Source organism: Melospiza georgiana, chromosome 8 (genome assembly GCF_028018845.1).
Source record: "Melospiza georgiana isolate bMelGeo1 chromosome 8, bMelGeo1.pri, whole genome shotgun sequence".
Taxonomy (NCBI): Eukaryota; Metazoa; Chordata; class Aves; order Passeriformes; family Passerellidae; genus Melospiza; species Melospiza georgiana.
The window spans coordinates 8,933,824-8,955,561 of record NC_080437.1 but is presented as its reverse complement, the minus strand read 5'-3'; the positions used below and the strand labels follow the sequence as shown (position 1 = coordinate 8,955,561).

Sequence of the window (21,738 nt, the reverse complement as noted above, 5' to 3'; positions counted from 1 at the left end):
ATTACTTTTATATTCATGTGATGAAATATGACTACAGCTGCCATAAGAGCATATAAAATGGGTGCAAATCCAAATCAGATACCCAGGACTCCAATTTAGGACTGGAGTTGCATTTATAGCCATCCAGAATACTCAATATTCTTTCTACATGCATTGAATAAGCAAATCAGGAGGAAATCAGTGTACCTGTACCCACATGGTACGCTCAGCTGACAAATGGAAGGAAAAAAAATAAAGTGACAAACTAACAGCATCTTTGTCATGTTTTAATACAAACAAACATAAGTGAATCCCAGAAAGTCAGCAAAAACTCTTTGAAGCCAAGCTGGATTTTCCTGCCTTGGACCAGAGGAGGGAACATTTCTGCACGTAGGTCTGCCCCACTCAGATGTTGCATCCCTCTTGCCTAATGAGGTGTGCAAACACAGTAACTCTGCACAGCACTTCAACCCCACACATTGCTCCTTACATGCCTGGCTTCTACCTTGAGAATTATTAATGAGCCAGAATCACATCACACACTTGAAGCCCACAGCACTGCTGAGAACTACTGGGGCATTTGCAGGCTGTAGGTCAGGGCTCAGAGCTTCCACCTCACCCGAGCCTTGCAACACTCTCCGCAAAACGTCAAGGCTGCAGCGAGAAGCCAGAGCGCACAGGACGTGCCACCCGTGGAGAGATTTGTCACTGCTGTGCAGACACAGCCTTGGCACGAGAGCAGATCTGTGAGCAAAAGCCACTGCACAGGGCACACGGGGCAGGGCAGAGCCAGCAGAGTCACCCTGCCTGTGCTGGAGCACCTGCCTGGCTCAGAAAGCTTTCATCATCACACGGCGTTCCCCAGCCACGCCAGCCAAACCCAGCAGCACGCAGGGCTGGCCTGCAGCTACAGAGACAAGAGGTTCCGAGGGCTCTCTCTCACTGACTCGTTTGGTGCTCAGGTGTTGCAACTCTTTCCCCATCAGCTTTCTCTGAACGTCTTCTGCTAGCCCTCCCCCATGCTTTTTCTTGCTCTCTGGTACTGCCTTTTCTCCTTGCTATATCCGTTCCTAAAAAGGACAGCTGAGACATCATTGCCGTCACAATTTCCCCTTTTTAATCAGGTCTGCCTTGTTAACACCCTACAAGCCCTAATAAGCTTTCTGCAGCTGCATCAATCCACTCAGCTGTGGTTGTGCAACAAGAGAGGCCCCCAGGACCAGCAGAATTTGGGTGCCTTGCTTAGAAACACTCACCTGTGGGCTTCAGTGAGCGTCTCTCCAACCCTGATAAAAAGATTATGAGCTTGCATAACCAAGTCAGCATTTCCTTTCATGGTTTCAACAATCACATTTATTCCTTGGTTTTAAAAGGTTTTGGTTCAACAGTTTTATAAACAGGCTTCACAAAATGTGCAGTATTTATAAACATGGTTCTTAGTCGCAGTGGTAATAAGAATCTTTACTTTCGTCATAATGTTCATTTCAGTTTTACAACACAAGGTTGATTGTTTCCCCTCTTCTCCCTCCCACAATTGGCACTTAATCATAAACTGGAGAAACTTTAAAAAGAAAAAAAAGTTAATCTAAGCATGAAGTTAAAAGCACCTTGCCACAGTATTACATTTTAATAAGGCAAATTCTTGGTTTGTAAAGCCTAATTGTGCAACTTGGAGACCTATGGAAGGAGGCAGAAATGCCAGCCTTCTCTTATAAAGAAGAGGCCTTCATTTTTGCTTTAAAGTGTTCACCCCTCCATACCAACCCCCCTTAAAAAAAGTACAGCTGATAATACAGCAGGAACACCCCCTTTACAGGGTGAAAGGAAATTACAGTAGACAAAGGCTGAAAACACGGTGCATAGTACACAAAATAAGACTGTTTTTAAAAATAACATTAAAAAAAAAGAAATAGAAGAAGAAAAAGAAACTGAACAACAAGCAACAATGGAATTTTTCTAGTGGAAAGAGGATTTGTGGGCTTCATAAATAAGTGGAAAATTACTAAAATACTTTGCTATATAATATAAAAAGGCGCAAAGTGTTTTCCAGTTGTCACCTAAGCGTTAGATGCAACTTTGTAGGAGTAAGTATTTGGAGGCAGCTTGGAGCTCTGATTGGTGCAGGCATTCCAGCAGGGCAGTGCTGCCAAGAGCAGGAGAAATCCCCCCAGCAGGACACAAAAGCCACTGAAGTAGAAAGCAGTGTTGTACTCCTGCGTCCAGTCGTAAAACCAGCCTGGGAGTGGAATAAGAGAGAAGCTCATCAGTGAAATGCAACACAGCACTGGCAACATAGAAAAACAACAATTAAAAACCACTCAAACAACAAAATAAAATTTAAATTACATAGGTTGAATCTAAAATGCTGTTTGACCTCTTAGACATGGAATGTGTGTTCTCCCAAAGACAAATCATGAACATAATCAGCTAAACAGCTTTTATTTTTTGTTGCAGATTTTGATTTCATCTTTCCATTACTATTAGACATGCAAAATTCTGTCTGGTTGTGACAAGCTCATGTTCAGTTTATATCCACACCTTGCCCTTACCTACAATTGGTGGTCCGAGGCTGTTCCCAAGTCCAGCAAAGAACATCAATATCCCATAGGCATGAGTCAGTTTCTCAATCCCCACAGTCTTTGTTGTTACATATGGAAAAATTGACCAGTTCCCAGTCAGAAAACCCAAAATCCCAGAAAGCATCGCTAATGTAAGGTAACTTTTGGCGAATGGAATTGCAAACAAGGCCACTCCTGTCATTATTAAGGTAGTTACATAGAGATATAAAGTGTTAACCCACTTAAAATCTGCCAGTATTCCTAAAATAAGTTTGCCAACAGTCGTCATAATGCCAATAATGGAAATAAGGGGCATGTAATAGTCATCTTCACTAATGTTTGCACTTCTTGCTACATCTTCCATGAGCAGAGAAGGGGGAAATCCACCAATATCAAAGAGCAAGATGGCAACAAAGAGAGCTGAAAATACTTTGTTCTTGAAAAGAACCATGGTCTCCTTCCAGTAGGTCAAATAGAGCTGCCACTTCCTCTTGGCGAGTTGCTTGCAGAAGTTTGTCTGTTCTACAACCTTCTTCTTGTAAGTGTCTTTCTCATTTACGTTTATTGAGCTCAATGTGTTCTTATTCAAAATGCTATCCTGTTTGCAGTCAGGCACATTGTTCACAGATTTTTCATCAATATAGCCCTTTTCAAGGATGCTAATGTTTTCTTCTACAGTCTTTTCCTTTTCATGGTAAACAAAATATTGATCTGGGACTTTGTCTACAAACATTTTCTCTGGTGGAGGAGAACTGGATGATTCCAAAGGTCTCATTAGGCTGCCACAGGCTAATATATTTAGAGACAGGGCACCAACTATTAGCAGACACCCATCCAGTCCATACAGCTCAATAAGCTCTCTTTGCAGTGCTGCATATATAAAGAGTCCAACACTTGAGCCTATAAAAGAAAAATAAGTTTGGTTTAAACTGAAGAACCAAGACCATTCCTCAACTCTAACAAAATTCCACAATTCAGCAGCTATGAATACAGTGCCACAGGAGTGGTAATTCATTTGTGCTCCTCTCTCCCAAGTTTAATGAACCAGTAAATCATCATTCCTCCTGAAGTTACAGTTCCTTTGTTGAGTAGCAACAGCACAAAATAAATCTCCCAAAATATCTGAACACTTTGTGACAAATAACACTAGCTGACGCTTCATAAACAAGTAGGATCAATACTATATCTGATTAAAAACATCAAAGAACTGTTAAGCCACTCTTCTGCCCTGCTCTCATACACATGTATCCCTTCAGGTACCATTTTGAGTTCGCACAGTTAGAATTTCCCACTCCAACATTTTTCCCTTCCTCCTCCCAGGCAGAAATGGACCAGGAGTTCACCAAGACCCCTCCTAGAAGCAGCCCTTGACTGCCTGGTGTTTTAGGGGCAGGGTTTGCCAGGTGGGAGTTTATCCCAAAGGCATTTCTGAAGCTCTACAGGACTAAGCATGCACATGTGGCCATTCAGAAGAAAACACTGAAGAGCGAGAAATTACTAGGAGCACAAGCATTTAATGCAATCCCAGTAATTTAAAGAAAAGGCTCTTTGTTGAAGTGAGGACATATCCATTTTAACTAGTGGGTGTCCTCTCACAGACACAGAACATTGGTCTTCAAGTCAATTTATATGACAAACTTTAAAATTATTTGCTGAAGACTGTCTGGTGCAAACAGAGGAAAAATCAATTACAAAATCTATGCTTGTTTTGCCTTCCAGGTTCTGAAATTAACCAGGGCACAATAAGATCAGGCTTTAAGGCAACCCACCTGGAATGCAAAACAAAGCCACTGGAAATGATCCCAAGGAACATTTCTCTAGAAGCTCCTCTTCACTCAGCTTGTGTGGATGTGGTATTAGTGTCTCACACCACTGACTACACTGATCCGGTGTCTCCTCACTGACAGCTGCTCGAGCAAAGAGGTCAGAGCAGGCGCCCCATGGCACACAGAAAGCAAGGCATGGCACAGGAGCCATCTGTAACCATTCCTACTCAGGCCACTAAAAACTGTAGAGGTACAGCTAATGTGAGGTAGTGGTGATGCAGCATTTGTATCCTGCATCTCCAATCTCTTTCTCACCTCTGATCCTGGGTAAGAACAAAGAGGAAAAAGAGGATCTATGGAATGTTTCCCCTTAAGATCTGGGGCACACAGCCCAAGCTACCTGAGTCTGTTTTCAGTGAATATCCTTTCCTCATCTATATTGATGGCCCATACATAAACTTGCAAGTTAGTTACTATTGTATCTGAAGCCTCAGTTTTTCCCTTCATTGCTACTGATATTTTTATTTAAGAAAGTAGTAACTTTCTTAAGTTACTGAGAAAAACATAATCTTCTGGTTTTTATTGCCAGGGTAAGGATGGCTGCATCAGAGCTGACAAGCTGGAGAGAATGACAATTGAAGTCCTACCTGTTGAAATCAGCCCAAGTGCGAGGCCTCTGCGTTTGTCAAAATACTGGCACGTGATGGTGACTGTTGCAGTGTACAAAAGGCCACATCCAAGACCTGCATAAAAGGAGGGAGATATAAAACATGCTACTTCCTCTAGGAATGAATGCCCTTTGTTATCCCCCAGGTGATGCCATGGTGTGCCCTGGGTACTGAGGTACCTTTAACCCTGCTCAGCACTGTCCCACCTCCCCGTCCCTGCTGCTGAGCAGGCTGGCTTTGAGGAGCTCCAGCTGAGCTCTGTGCTCTGTGGAAGGGCCCCAGGGCTCTGAGCCCAGGGCTGGGCAGAGCTGCCTGCCCGTGGCACGGTGCCCTGCTGGCCACAGAGGTGCCCAAGTGCCTGACACAGTTAACTTGATCAGCCACCCACGGCAGCACAGAGGGCAGGTCACCACCTGCTCTCGTGCCTCCAGCGCAGCATTTTGTGCTCAATCCAGTTCTGGGCAGAGCGGCACTGCTCCCTAATGATCCCTAATTTATCAAATTAGAATGAGTATGTGACAGAATTCCAGAAGAGATATTATTCCCTTAAGATTGGCATTTCATGCCAGCAGAAGACTTGTTCGATTCCAGCCCTTGGGTAAAACCTCAGCTTCTCCATCTCTAACAATTGTGTCAACAGAGGATAAACTGTTTTCAAACCCTCATGAACATTTACATTGTTTTTATCTTTTTTCATGGTAACAGCCTGCCCAAAAGTAAAGCATTCCTTGATAAATAAAGTCCCAGACTACCACTGCCTCTATGAATCAGTTTCCCATTTCATATTCATAAACCAACACTCAAAATAATGAACACTAATTCTCAAAATGAAGGGAAGGTATTTCTGGAACAGGCTGTTACCATGTTTTTATCATGGTAACAGCCTGCCCATGCAACATCCCTCCCTGCCCAAAAATGAAGTATTCCTTTGTCTACCATTGTCTCCGTGAATCAGTTTCCCATTTCATATTCATAAAACAACACTCAAAATAATGAAGACTAAATGAAGGGAAGGTGTTTCTTACCAACAACTATCCCATATGAAACATAGAGGAAGTATATGTTAGGTGCAAAACTGCTCATCATGAGGCCCCCAGCCACCATAAAGCCACTGAAGATAGCTACAGGTCTTGCTCCAAAAGATGATACACATATACTGCAGACAGGACCTAGAGGAAAAAAACAGGAAAAAGCATTCCAAGTAAACACCAGCACCAGGAAGAACTTCTAAAAAAATATCAATCTGTGGAAATGTTTCTTATGATAACTATTTACATGTATAATTATATTAGATAACAATTCAGAGTACTCATTTTCACAGGGTTCTCTAAAGCAGTTATAAAAATATTCATGGTCAGGCTAGCAAAATTTTTCTCAAGGAGAAACTGAACATCAAGGCCATGAAAGGGTCATTGGGCTGGGAGGGAAAGAGCAAGGGAAACATTCCTTACACATAGGGAGATCCAAAACATACTGGACTGTCACCACAGAACTTAGGTGCACAAAGTTTCTGAAAAGAATCTTCATCTTGAAACACAAAACCAAGGCAGACCATCAGCCAGGCCTTAAGCAAGCAGGTATTTTTTGCCAGAGCACAAAACCTGTGTTTCAGAAACACAGTATCTGTATTCATCTTGGTATGTGATGTATGAAACTAGAAAGGAAAGGCAGTCACTGGGCATCATGGTCACAGCAAGAATGCCACCTGGTGCTTACACAGAGGGAACCTCTGCTGGCATCCCAGGCAAGGATAAGCATCATTCTTCCCTGATTTTTGAGGGAATTAAACAGAACCCTTTACTACCTATCTCTGCTCCTCCTGTGAAATTACAGAAAATAAGTCACTTACGGGGAGCAGCCATAACAACATTCAAGTTCACTCCTCAATACTTCTCAGTTCTTAGCTCTCAGCTCTTCAAAGCAAGAACAAAAGTGAGGCAGAATTCACACCCTGCCTCTATTCAGCCAGTTCTCTCCTCACAGAAATTGTAGAACAAGCACTTATTCTCAGCTGTGTGACCTGGAATACATCTTTTAGTCTTAAGTAGTGTGCAAGTTTGGTGCCCTGCATAAAGAATCAACCAGCAAGGGACTTGGCTTGCAAAGACAATTTATCTGAAACTCAAACCTTCACACATAAACTCAGATGTTAGCCTCATTTCTAAACTCAGCAACTTTGAGATTAGAAGTTAGATGCACAGATGAACGCCATTATTTAACACAAACAAACAAAACCACCTCACAACATCTGCACCTCATGTGAAGGGATGCACACACACACGCCATGGTCGATTCAATCTGCACAAGCAGTAATTTTGGAGTCTGCCATTTGCCAAGGTTAGTGCTCCCTGAGTCACAGGACAGATTCCCAGCAGATGGGAGGTGAGCCCAGAAAGGTGATACGAGGTAAACACTTGGAGCCTGGGGATGGTGCTTGCCTAGGTTTGTAGACAGAAGAGAGCAGCTGGGAATGCAGGAAAGGTTTTCCTGTGGTTGCCAGCCATGGGACAAGCAGTTCAGGCAGGCAGGAGCAGGGATTTGTCAGCAGGTGAAATGATCCTCACAGACAAGGCAGGCCAGAACTTTTGCCCTACATTAGAGCTATCTGCCCAGGGAACATAAAGGGGGGTGAGTCTGAGCTGGGGCTTATCCAGGCAAACAGAGTTACAGAGGAATCAAGAAAATATTCCAGGAAAGAAAGGTTTAATTGGATTTTGGAAGCAATGAAAAAGGAAGATCTAAGCACTTACTGCTTCTCAAGAGTCAGCACACTGTGGGAACGAAAGCTGGCCACCATAACCTGGGCAGGGTAACATGCTGAGAACAAAGGCTAAGAGCATTGCTGATTCTTAGAATTAATTACTAGAACTGGCAAATTAAGATTGGTATGTTTCCTAAAACCACGGGATTTAAAAATGAACAAAGGATTGACTCTGTATTGTATAAAGAATTCTTCTACACTAAAAGAAAATAAAGTAGTGTTAACATAATACAATTAAGCAGAGGAATTTGCACTCTTTCTATTCTTTATTTCTGACCTACTACCTTGCTAAAACACACAGCACTTCCCTTCCACCTGCTCTCTATATTTGGACACAGCTACTCTCAGAAGGTGTCTGTCCAGTCTGGGGTGGTGGTGCTGGTACAGACATCACTGATCCCTGCTAGAGCATCCCAGGTGAAACTGGACCCTCTGACCCCAAGCCAGAACAAGACAACAGAGCTGAAGGATGTGGCTTCATAACCTGACAAGGACATCTCCACTGGAGCATGAACAAAAGCATCCCTGACAAGGCCCAAGGAGATGCTCTTCCAGCCTCTCTGCTTACAAAATCTAATCCCAAAGGAGAACAAAGAGCACAAAGACATCTTTTCACTCTGACATGGAAAACAACCTGCACAAAAGTGAAGAACCTGCTCCAGAGAGCTCGGCATTAATCTCCCATCTCGCACAGCAAGACATCTGGCAACTCAGCAACAGCCCTGTTTATAAGAAGGAGTGCCACTGTAAACATTAAAATAATTATTTTAGGTCCCCAAGTTGAGCAGAGAACAGCTCCATCTTCCCATTCACACTAGGCACGACTTTCACACTCATCACACTGCTAGAAAATCAGTCACAAAAAAAATCCCCTGGATTTTCAAATGCTGCATCAAAGCCAGCATCTTTGTCCTTTCCTGCCTCCTTGCATTGCTTCCCCTTCCCTGTTTCCCATAGCACTGGCATTTTCTTTTACACCAGGCACAGCACCTTCAGTTATCACCACAGTATTTGCACAAGAATTGACTGTACACAAACTTGTCATTCTTTACAAATATTTGAACCACAATGGGTTCAAGGCAGTAAATTCTAGTAAAGATCCAACTTTCACAGAGTGGGACTGAGACCTGCCCTGTGGATTTTGCTCAAAGTGGGCATTCTGAAGAATGCAGGATGCATACAGCCACATAGGAAACAGATCTTCAGGCAGCATAAGGGTTTTCATTAGCTGACTCTCACCATAATATGAACAACATAAAAAAATCCCAGTGGCAATCCTCAATAGTAAGCATGAAAAATAGCTTTTAAGTCAGCATTTTGTTCAGTTTGCCAGCAGCTCCAGGGGTTAGCACTGGAACTAGTACAATATTTTATGACATTGATAAATATTTACCTCTTTTACAAATAAAATCCCTAGGGCTTTTTCCTTTCCAAATGATGTATCTTAAAACTAGACCAAACTCAATCAAAAAGAGGTGGCAGCACAGTTTACTGGAATGACAGCTAACTCTAGGAAGACAGCACAGGAACAGACACTGCTCTTCTGCACACACCCTGTCACAGCTCGCAGTCAGCAGCACAATTATCAGGGGAGCAGTCAACAAAATGGGAAGCAGAAGGAAGATTGGTTTTCACAGGAGATCTTCATACAGGGGGACCAAAGAGGAAGAACACCTAGGAGGGATCATTTGTACATTAGTATTTTTATTAAAATTATTTTGAATTAAGTACTTTACCCTCAATGAGACCAGGATGTGTCTGTGAGTCCTTCCTGAGACATGAAAACAAGGCAACTGCTGCACTTAGGAACTTAAACCTGCAGAAATGTGCTGACCTCCTGACAAGCACAAAGTTGGTTTTTTTAATGGACATCCAGAAGTAACACCTTCTTCCTCAATATTTTCACATAAAGCAAAAAAAAAACCCTGCAAAACAACATTCTCTCCCTCCACTCCACTCACTAATCTCAAGGATCCTCCTTCCTTCACCTCATACACAAAACCTTTTGCTAAACAAACTGTATTGGACAACTGAGTTCCTTTTCTTATCATCGGCATTAATCTGACCCACCCTACCTGGGCATCTGTCCGAGCCTGTTGAAACTGTAGAGTAGAAAAAATGGTCGCAGACTGCATTAAAATCCACTGGACAGAATACAAGAAAATGTTCTGCATATTAAGTGCATTTCTAAAACCTGGTTATAATAAATATAATATTCTCCAAATGCTTGTACTTTGGATATGAGTATAGATCTGAAAAAAAGCTTTTCACACTGGGCAGTAACCCACTCCCAACTGATTGGAAAGACATTTCCTTTCTAGAAAAATGATGTTATATGAACTTGGCTTTTTTTCAGAGGAATCTTGGGGACACCCTTCTCCCCTATGCATAAGCTATTTACAGCATCCATACTTTACAGTGGGGGCTATGGCTGTGTGAGGTTTGTGTTCAAAAATATGTAGATGCTGCAAAATAGAGTGGTATAATTGATGTCATAGAGTAGTAAAAGTTATAGAGTAGTAAAATTGTTGCTGGAAAACACAAAATTAAGCTTTTTAAACACCTAGCACTGCATGCCTCAGATCAGCAGAAACACCCCATCAAATAATCAAGGCGTGCCTTTCAAGAGAGAATCCTCCCTTTGCTCTCCCTCCATTAATGAAGGGAAGTGGGAACAGAGACATTGATGTCTCTTCCTATGCCAAGGACTGTGAAGTCAACCCTTACTATAAACAGCTGTGGTGCCAATTACAGGCGCCAAGGTCTTTGTTTTGCTTTTAACAAGTGGAACATGGATTAAATTTAATTTCAGGCTCCGAATGGATGCAAAATTAAGAACATTTGGTGCAGAAGAAGCACATGATGTTCAAGAATATATATAAATATCCTCCTCTGGCCTGTTTTAGTAAGGGAAACCTACTAAGCTTTTTCAATTTCTTCCTGTCGAACAAGCCCTGGAGCCCTGTGTCCCATCTGCCATAGCCTGACCACTGTCATAACACTAATTCTGCAGGGCAGCTCTCACCTCTGCCTCCCACAGCAGCACTGATGCTTGTCTGTCACTCCTCTAGGCACATTTCTTGCACTGCTCTGCAAGGTTTCCTCTCAGAAAGTCACAACCCAAGCCATGCTGCGAGGAGGAGCCCACAGGATCCCAGCCCCATTCCCTTCTCCAGCTCAGGCTGGACACTGGCCCCAGCAGCACCGTCTGTGCTGCGAGCAAAAGGACAGAAATCGAACACCAGGTGCCCAGGAAATGGATCCAAATAAACAAGGTGCTGTTCTGGGTTTCTATGTCTCCAGTCTAAGTTTAGCTCTCACAGAAGTCAGAAGTAAACATTTTAGAAAGGATACCAATGCAGCAAACATGAAAGTGCTCACCAGCATCGGCTGCTTGAAAAGAAATTTCAGATTACACGAGCAGAAGGAAGGGGAGAAGACAGAGAACCTTTTTCTGTGCCAGATGCTATATATATCTTCTTGAGTTTGGTGAAATTACAGTACTAATACAGCAGAGTCACTGGTCCCAACTTTCTCTGTTAGAGAAGCTGGTGAATGTCATTGCCAGTGCTATCAATGAGAAAAGTCTTCCTAAGAAAATGGACTCTGATTTATTTCCTGGCTGTGGCTGCTAATCTACCATAATTGTCATTCCTTTTCCAGTCTGGTATCTACAGCTTCAGAAAGGTGATGTTAAGTTGAATAAAGCCCACAGAAGAGTCTAAATGGCTCTCCAGTAGAGCCTTAATTAAAAGTGTGGGAGTATTGGCAAAAAGACTGTATCAAGTTACAGGCTTTAAAGAAAATTTAGAAGTAATTTGATGACATTTTCTAGACATCCATCACACTAATCAAGGGGCACTTCAAAATATACCACTTGAAGTTAACATCATTCATCAGCTGAAAACTAAAACTAAACAACTTGTACCATAAAATTGCATACTTTTAAGGAGGAAATTCAGTAGATTTATCATTAGGGTCAGTACCCAGCTTGACAAGCAGTGGGAACTTCCATTTTAGGTAAAGCTGGGAACATAGACTTTGTTTTCAGTCAACTCTGATAACATCAATGTAATTAAAGGACCCTCCCTGCACTTTCTTTTGAAGGCATAAAGGGTAGGAATGATTATTAAGCTTCTGAATGCCAAACTGAAAGAATAAAATCACATGGACAGACAGCACTCCTCCTAACCTGTCAAACCTACATTTAATCATTCCATACCAAAATCAGTCACTAGAGCACCTTTGATTTGTATTACTCATCATTGATTTGTATTATTCATCATTATTATAGCTGCTGTCATGGTTTAACCTCTACCACAACCAGGCCCACGCAGCCACGATCTCACTCCCCCACCAGCAGGAAAGAGGAGACTCAGAAAGGTAAAAGCTGGAAAACTCCTGGGCTGACATAAAGGCAGTTTAATAGGGAAAGCAAAGCACACTTTGCATGCAGGCAAAGCAAACCAAGGAATTCCTTCACTGCTCCCCATGGCAGGGCAAGTTCAGCCATCTCCAGGGCAGCAGGGCCCCATCACGTGTGATGGCGACTCGAAATGCCATCTCTCAGAAGATCCCCCCCCTTTCCTCCTTCTCCCCCCAGTTTATTTACTGAGCATGATGTCACATGGCATAGAACATCCCTGTGGTCACTTGGGGTCACCTGTCCTGGGTGTTTCTCCTCCTGACCTCCTGTGCACCCCCAGTCTCCTCACCAGACTGGCAGCAGGAACAGCAGGAACGACCTTGGCTCTGTTAGCCCTGCTCACCAGTAAGAAAAACATCTCTACATTATCAACCCTGCATCCAGCACATTTCCAAAACACAGCCACTGAGAAGAAAATGAACTCTACCCCAGCCAAAAACCAGCCAGCTACAAAGCAGTGCTGAGAATTGCCCACAGCAGCAAGTCAGAGGGCACTAACATCTGGAAACAAGCACAATGTTGACATAAGGGAAAGGGGACTGAGGCTCTTAACAGAGCCAGAGACCTCTGGTCTCCTAAAAGGGTGTTCTCTTGAATTTCCTTCTGCCTAGTTTTTCCTTCAGCAATTACCTTGTTTATCATTATTTTCCCCCACTTCACTCTTTCACTCAAGTATTTTGAGGTCTTGATGAATAGCAGGAGTTAATACCCATGACACAGGAAAATTAAAAAAGGATGATGGAAGAGCAATCTCCAGTCCTTTATCCAATAACACCCTCAGACTAAATAGAGTCTTTTTGTGCTCAGTGATCCACCTGCCTTTGCCCATTTCTCTTGTGCCTGGTGGTAAAAAAACCCTAACACACGAGTGACACCAGTACTTGATCCGTTCTGGGGCCATACAAAGCAGTGCTCTTTATTCAGGTCGGTATTGCTATTGGAACATCAACTTTCTTTTGAGGAGATTTTCCTCAGGATCCTGAGCTGCATTTTGTCCATTAAACCACATTATTGCTTTTGCCTGTAGCAGCTCCCCTGCTGACTAGAAATTTTTTCCAGATCCAGCAAATAGATAATAGTTCCCATGGTAAATCGTTGAAAAACAGAAGTTAGTGATATGACCCAGTAAATACCCGTGCCTGATCTTAAAACAACAACCTAGGAATTGTCAAGGTGGGGTTTTATTTCCCTAAAATTCTGCTGTTACTCTCCAAGTGACAATGTCTTACTACAGAAAAGTTTCTAGGAAAGTTGCTTCATTTAATGCTACTGTTACCCATAACTTTCCAGCCTTCAAAGGGAGTTTTTTCTCAAATAAAGAATGAAAAGGAGCCCTCACCCACCCTCACTGGTAGGTTTGCTGCTAGAGCTGAAAAATTAGTAACTCATTCATTGACTTTTTTCATAAAGCACTTGAACCATTTTGGACTAACAGCTTGCTCTGATTTTAAGACAATAATATAAATGTTAGTCTTAAAGTCTCATTAAAAAAAATGCATCAACAAAATTACTGTTCAGCTTATAGAGTGTGACTTTTCTAGTTTAGAAAATTCAAAATGATTGTATTTGAATAAAGGGAATATTTTTCTTGCTCTTTTAACATTATATTCCTCTGGCTTATGCATAAAAGTAAGTATAAAGGAAACTATAAATGTAATATAAAACTAAAAGAAAAATGCAGCACCCTCATTTGCAGCTGTCTTTGATACGATTCCAAGAGCACACACACCCAGACGAAAGCATCAATTGGAGACATTTCAATTTAGGACAGATACTGCTTCTGCACTTACTGGCAAGCAATCCAATTCCATTGGCTAGCGATCCAACCCAAGCAGTCTTGCCTTTCCCCTCTCCAAAGGCATCCAGCCACTCCAGGTACAGCACTCCCACCGCCAGCGGTGACCCGTAGCACAGGAACTGGGCGAAGAAGGAAACCACCACGATCACCCAGCCCCAGCCTCCGTCCGGCGGCTTCCGAAACGCCATCCTGGCAGCTGGGGGCAGAGGCAGGGCAGCACCTGTGCAGACAAGACCCAGAGGGAGCATGGTCAGACACCTGCCTGAGCACAGGGCAGCTGTGCAGAGGCGGCAGGTTCAGCCATCCTGCAGGAGCAGCTGCAGCACACAGGCTGTGGGAGCTGGAAATGCCACACTGCATGGAACAGTGCAGCACACGGCAGGGGAAATTGGAACTGCTGGGTAACAGAACAGCAGCACCTAAAGCATCATACATAGAGTTGGACATACACCAGCGCTGCATGAAAGAGAAGCATTTCATTTGCTGAGTGCTAAATAAGCTCTCCGAAAACTTCAGGCATTCATATCTGCCACGGTTCAGCAGAAGAGCCCCATGGTCACCTGCTGTTAAAGCCATGAATATTAAAAAAGGAGAAAAAAAAATCTATACTCAGTTCCACTCTCAGCACACTATCTTTCCATTTATTAAGGTGTTTGCCACCAGATAGTGCACTCTGAGAGGGGCAGATCAAGAGGAAGACTGACATTTTGGCAGTGGCAACAGTTAAGTACTCTGCTCTGGCAACAAAGTGATGTGTAGAGAGCTGCATCCAAAAATCACTTTGAGTATGTTAGTGAAGTGAGCTCTAAGACTGTGTACAGGTGTGGCTGCATGACAGCAGCAAACATGCATACAAAAATCTGCTATAACCTGTGAAAGTGTCTGCCCTCTGCACACATCAGCCTTCCCCAAACTGGCACTCACTGCCTGGACTCCAGAAGCACCACCTTGCTCCTGGGCATGGCCCAACCCATCACCTGTGTATCTATGGCTTAAAATAACCCACCACCCTCACATCTTCTCAAGACTAGAGTGTGAATGTAGGGATCAGTACTTCTAAAATCTGGCAAATTTAGAGGTTTTTCCAGGCTACATTGCTCTGGAGTCTCCCTGTGCACACAGCCAGCCTGCCCTCCCTCCCTACAGGGAGCAATCTGATGAATAAAATTTGATTAATACAAAACACATGCTCTGCTCCTGGCTCTGCCACTAACCAGATATGTAATTCTCAATAGTTTTATTTCCTTCACCCTGGAAGATAGAAAGAGGTAAGATCTCACCCTGTTTTCTTCATGGAATATTCTCAAGGACCACCTCCACACTGCAGCTCGAGCATTAAGACTGCTGCAGTAACAGCTCTGCTCTGGGAGACTCCCAAGAGACAAAGCAGAAAAATAAATGCATTGCACTGCCTTTTTGACTTAGGAGCCCAGAGGAAATGGAAAAAAAATTACTGCTGTATGAAAGCAAAGGGGAAAACAAGAAGCAGACAATAACAGAATTCCCATTTGAGACCCTCACACCCTTTTCTCGGGCAATTTTTAAGAATTTGCATGGAAAACTTAACAAAAGCTCTATAGTATAAAATTTTGAGGAATTGTATAGAGACATGAAAAAGGCCAGTTCTAGTTTGCAAATGCACTTAAATGTGACTTTGAGGGTAAATACTCACAGATGATGGCAAAAATCTGTCAGCTTCCTATAAATGTACCTTCATGTGACAACCACCTGCAAAAAGACAACAAAGCAAGTTTTCAGCCAACATATCACTGCAACAGTTAACACAACTCTGAAAAAATGGAGGCTTCACATGAAATTTCTTCTTTTTAAAATCTTCCTAGAGGAACTTCAAAAGCAAACAAGTTATCTCAGTGGAGAAGTACTGATCTCCTGCAATTAATTAACATCTGACAGCAGCTTTCAGCCCTCAAATAACAAAAACATCGCCGACTAATGTGAAATACATTTCGACATCCTGGGTCCTTTGGGAGTGATTTACAATTTTAATATACTGACTGTCCTTGAAGATACACCATTCCCAGTTACAAATGCTACAAACTTATTTGTTTCAGCTAATAAATGTGAATTCTGACTCACTCCAATGCCTGGTGAGTGTCCCTTGATCCTGTGAGATGCAAGGGTGGCAGCTGGGATAGCCAGAAGTCATAGGCACTTTCCTATAACAATGCCTTTTACACAAAAAGGGATCTCTGCATTTCCACACAAAATATTTATTTGAATACAGTCCCCAAGAGCTGACCCATGCATCTGTCCATGAATTAAGTAATTTTCACTTGGCTTGTTCTGTCCCTGCCTAGAGGAAAACATAGTGGAAATAAGTAACAGCTTTAAAAGCAGACAATGAGACAAAGCAAGGAAGTTTTCAGAAAAACCCTACAATAATGGAGGTAGACAGTGAATAGCCCCAACTCATATTTATTTAAAAATAAACTTTAGAAAACAAACACATTTTAGCTGTTACCTTGATTTCCATTATATTGGTGCCCTAAAATTTACCACAAAGACAACTCTTGAGTTCAGTTCTGCTATTCTAAATATTTCATGGGAAGGAAGCAAGGACTGGGCAGGAGAGGAAAAAAGTTTTTGCAGTCTTAGGTCACGTAGTCTCCTCTAATAGAAAGACTAAAAACCTCTGGATTAGTTTGTCATCTGCTGCAATGCTGCAGAGTATAACTGAATTTAACCAACTGTACCCAATTTACAGCAGTAAAAGTGCTAACTTTCCACATGCTGACAACTCCTATTTTGCATCATAGATCTCTTTTGCATCTTTTAGTTCAATAACAAAATTTTAGGTATCAACCATCTCTATTCTCTGAATGCTCCAAGCCATTTATAGTCCACAACTGTTGGGCAAAAAGTAAAAAAAAAAAAAACAAACATAATTTCCCCAGAAATCATCCACTGGGGTATAACAGATCTGTAAAATCCCAGGGTCATTTTTGAATGACCTGGCTTTCCCTTCCCTTCTCCTCCTGTTTTTGCAGGTTATTCCTTCACCTCACCCTGCTGTGTGCCTGATACCTAAACTGAGGTATTTCCTAACTCCCCTGAAAAGAGGGGGAGAGAGCAGGGAGCTGCATGAGGAGCCTGTTCCCCAGAGCCCTCTGCTACCATAGTTAAAGATGTCCTGCACAACAAAGCCACTGCTGGGACCATGGATATCAACTTTCCATTGGCACATTATTTAATGCTTCTCCGAAAGGGAAGGTTGTACTGTAATAGCTTGGTAGCAGGGAAAAGAACTGACAGTGAGAATTAAACCTTCATTTGCATGGACACCAAACCTGTGCATCCACCTGGGAGGGATGCAAAGTGCCTTTCACTGTTTTCTGTCTGTGTAGAAAGAGGACACAAAGTGTAAAGATAAATGTGGGCACTAAAAATGAAGACACAGAAGCCCACACAGAGGGAAGTGAGGGGAGTCAATAGTTGTGGGTTTTTTTCTCAGAACCAACCAGGAAGACTTGTGTAATCCTGGTAACAGATAAACAACTGTTCAAGATTCAGGATTCAGGTGGGAACAGTTTCACAAACCCTTCTGTTCACTAAGCCTAGGGATACTGTTTCAGGCTCCAGGAAACCAAATTAAATTAAAAATACTGAAAAAGAGACATGAAGCATAAAGAATTGAATAGTAACTTGAAATTTAGTGAGAAAAAGCTTTTCAGTGAGTTGTACTCACTGCGAATAAGAATCAGAGGAAGAGAGCTGCTCGATGAAAGCCTTTACCAACCACAACAAAAAGAAACTCTAGAGAACAAACTGAACAACAGCTTCAATGTGGAAAGAGAGAAGTGTCTGGCTGCAACTATTTGCTTTGCTCTGAGCACCATTATCACAACACTGAACTCCCTTCCTATAAATCTTAGAATTTGGCTTAAAGATGACAGACGAGCACAAAAAAAGAACATGAGCACCACTGAAACATTAGCCCTCAGCACAGCAACTTGTATTAATCTGTGGCAAAGGGAATCTTGAGAAAGACAGTAGCAGTGTGATTGTTTCCAGTTCGTTCTTTGCGCAGCCAGAGCCCGGGGAAGTGTGGTGCTTTCTGTGAGCAGCACATGGCTGCAGAGAGAGCTGATGTCAGCACACACACTGCGTGATTAACACTGGGCTCCTCGAGTTTTGCAAGGCTCTGCTACAAAGAAAGACGGCACCAGCCAGAAAAGTAACATCCCTCGTTATAAGCTGAATCAGACTTCTTGTAAATTTCTGTTTATTTTTCAGGCAAGTCCTTGCAATTATCATCTGAAATTTCTGCTACCCTTAGCTTGAAAGTAACACCTAGAGCATGAGACTGCTGCATCATAGGTGCTTTTAACATGCTCATCATATCCAACACCTGCATGTGTACTGACAAAACAGCACAAGCATTGTATTAAATTCACTGCAAGTTGCATCTCTACTTCCACGATATCTGACTTTAACTGGTATTCTACAGTACAGTAGCTTCCTGTGTGACACTGAACACATATATGTATTTCCCTTCTAGTTCTCAATATTCAGATCTGCCTATTGGTCACATTTCTCTACTTGCCCTTCTGTCAGTTGAATAAGAGAGTTGTCAATATCAATGTTTCCTCCTATTTCACATGGATGACAGAAGTGTGAAATTTTAAACAAAACAAAACGCCAGAACGAAAACAAATAATGTTTTTCTATAGTGCAAAATTAGTTTACATTAAGAAGCATCAGTGGGGCAGCACATAAACCAGTCAGCTTTGTACAAATCTGTCAGCTCACCAGAACCAGTCCTACCTGTTCCCAGAGCCTCACTGCTCCAGAGCGGATGGAAACCCCCCGAATGAAAAACTTTAGTGCCTGTCGGTCACTAGCACGCATCCATGCGGGCAGATATGAGCCAGCGCTGCTAGAAACCACGAGCCTACATGATTTACCAGAGATGTGCTCTGCAAACCGAGAGCACGATGCGCGACGCCTCACGCATCCCAACCTGCGAGGCTTCCCTTCAGCATCCGCTCGCCCGGTCCGTGCGCACCCTTGGCAGGATCTCCGTGGGGATGCACGGCCTCTTATAGCCCCCTGCTCGCCTCGCCTCTCCCCACGCCCTCGGGGCCAGCCCACAGCCCCGCGTTACACATTGACGCCTTCCAGCTGCGGGCCGGTCCCCACGGGGAGCGCTCACCGAGCCGGGACTGAAGCGCTCCGGGAGGGGACTGAAGGTCGCCCTGGCCGTGCCACAGTGCCCTGCTCCGGGGCAGCCGCCGGGGTGACACGGGGAGCCCGCAATGGGCACTTACGGGCTCGGTGGGCTCCCGCAATGGGCACACAAACACCGATGGCGATGGGCACCCGCTGCCCGGTGCCGATGTCGCACACCGCCCAGTGCCCATCAGATAAACAGGGCACACCAGGAGGCACCGCAGCCACACCGAGGGGCGCTCGTCGGTGGGCACGGCAAGGGATGCGCTCGCCCCGGGCCGGCGGCACGATCCGCTCCTGCTCCTGTTCCTGAAGCCGCTCCCCGCAGACCGCGCAGAGCCGCCCCGGGGCCCCGGCCCGGCCCTGCCGCCCCCCGGCCCAGCTCCCGGGGCAGCTCCCGCCGCAGAGCGGGGCCGGGCCGGGCCGGGCCAAACCGGGGGCAGCGGCCCCTGCGGGGGGTCTGTCCGTCCGTCCGTCCGCCCCCCCGCCCCGCTGTCCCCCCGCCCGAATCGCGGGTCCCGGCCCCGTTACCTGCGGGCGGGCGGCCCGTGGGGCGGGGGCCCGGAGCCGCCCCCGGGGAGCCGGGGTAGCCCCGCATCGCGGCGGGCGGGCCGCGGCCGGCACGAACCGGTTGTAACTCGGGCGGGGGAGGAGCTGCCGGGGGCCGGGGCCGCCTCCGCCCGCAACCCCGGCGCGGGGAGACCGCCCCGACCCCCGCCCCTCCGGGCAGGCGGGGCCGCTCGGCTCGGGCTCGGGCTCGGGCTCACCTCCGCCGCCCAACGCTGCCCTGCCCCGCTCCTGCCCCTGTCCCGCCGGGCACAGGCGGGCCGAGGGTCGCCCCCAGCCCGGGGCCGTGTGGGAGCCGCCCCGAGCCCCGAGAGCGGCGCTCACCGCGGGGTCCCTGCCCGCCGGGTGCCCGTCCGCAGCGCTGCCCCCATGGTCAGCAGCCCGGGGCACGGGGACCCCCAGAGCCAGCCCCGCTCCTCGCCCCAAGGCAGCCGCAGGCCGCGCTCCCCCGGCACCGTGCGGGTCCCCGGAGCGGCCGCAGGACGGGCACGGCGCTGGCTCCCGCACCAGCCGTGCCAAAACCCGCAAAGTTGCGCTGCAGAGAGCGATGCAGGCAGCGCACATGCGGCACTGCTACCCCAGCCTATCCGCTCCGGGGAGAGACAACTCACTCGTGTGTCAGCGCACCCACTGCCTTCAGGGGCCGCCTCATGGGAGCCCCGGGCCGAGTCCGTGTGCGTGGCACGTCCAGCGCTGTCACACGGGCGGCAGGGCGGCCGGCAAGTTCAGCCACCTGCGATGCTCACCCTCCAGGCTGCAAAGGCTGCCGCAGAAGCTGCTGAACGCCCAGCGAGTATCAGCCCCCACCTCGGGCGTGCTCAGGGTGACAGCTCTGCTGCTGCCTCTACCCAATTAGAGCTCAGGTAACCACACACTGCAGGTGGAAAGATAAACATTCCCTGAGCTGAGTGAAATTTTGAGAGCTGAAATATACCTAGACCTGAAATTCTGATGCAACCTCAGATGTTCACAGCCTCTGCAGTTCCTGCAGGTATGGCACCATTCTCCTTTTCAGTCTTGCATTCCAGACTTACTCCTTCATGCAATATTTACAAAGGCTTGTGAACTTCAAATGTCTTTGAAAGTGTCTTGATCCACGCCTCACAGTATTCAGGTAAATATCAAAATCAATACTTGCTACTGGAAGGACTGACAGAAGAATGACATAAACTCAAGCCTCACTTCTAAGACATCCCAGCTGGTGTTGGGTTGTGCTGTGTATCTCATGTCGAAAAGGGCAGCCAGCTGAAGGGGGATGGGGGGGAAGAAAGGAGAACAGGGACTCCGAGAGCTCTAGAAAGCTGTTCCAGGGAGGAGAACTGAAATAAATGGCATTTAACCTAGACAGAAGGAACAGGGAAACATCATAGAACTTCAAGAACTGTAAGAGGTTGCTGTGAAGCAAAAGGAATGAACTGTTCTGCATATGCATTAGACCAATAAAAGAGGTGAGTAGGCTTCAATTACGTGCCCAGGTAACTGCTACAGATATTAGGAAAAGCTAGGCTAGCTTGTGCTTGCACAGATTTCTTTGGGAAGCACAGCATTTTGGAAACATGTGCACTGGAGCTGCTGAAACAAATGACTGAAGACAGCTGCCCAGACAGTAAACAGCCACTGTTTACTTTGATTGCTTCTTGGGCTTCAGGACACAGGCTGAAATTGAAAGGGTAAGTGAAATCTTCCCACAGCCACACAAGAGATGGCTGGGAAACAACAATTCTGAATTAACTGTCCAAGATGTGCTCTTTCTTACACTTTAATACAAAACCTTCTTGCAAACAAATGCATCTAAAGCTCCAGTTCCCATTACAGATACAGAAATATCTGTGCTTGATACAGAAGCTTATAAAACAATCTTGTAAAATTAAATACTTCATTCTAGCAAAATTGGTCATGACCATCTGAAAAAAATTAGTGTATTCACAAGTTCACAATGGTTTAGCTGTACAAGAATAGTTAAGGCACATGAAAAAGAGTTAAGGCACATCAGTGGCAGGAGTACATTGGCACTCCCTGGATCCT

The 21,738-nt window shown here is 45.1% G+C and overlaps 1 protein-coding gene across 1 annotated transcript; it reads right to left on the bottom strand.

The window, feature by feature from the left end:
- Nucleotides 1–1,315: 1,315 nt before the first annotated feature.
- On the bottom strand, nt 1,316–19,763 carry SLC16A9 (solute carrier family 16 member 9). The gene is made up of 7 exons (XM_058029105.1): nt 19,678–19,763; nt 15,629–15,684; nt 13,949–14,176; nt 5,997–6,140; nt 4,951–5,046; nt 2,529–3,437; nt 1,316–2,215 (listed from the first exon to the last, which is right to left on the bottom strand). Exons 3-7 carry the CDS (start codon nt 14,142–14,144, stop codon nt 2,037–2,039), a joined length of 1,524 nt encoding a protein of 507 aa, XP_057885088.1. The 5' UTR covers nt 14,145–14,176; nt 15,629–15,684; nt 19,678–19,763; the 3' UTR covers nt 1,316–2,036.
- Between the last annotated feature and the right edge of the window lie 1,975 nt (nt 19,764–21,738).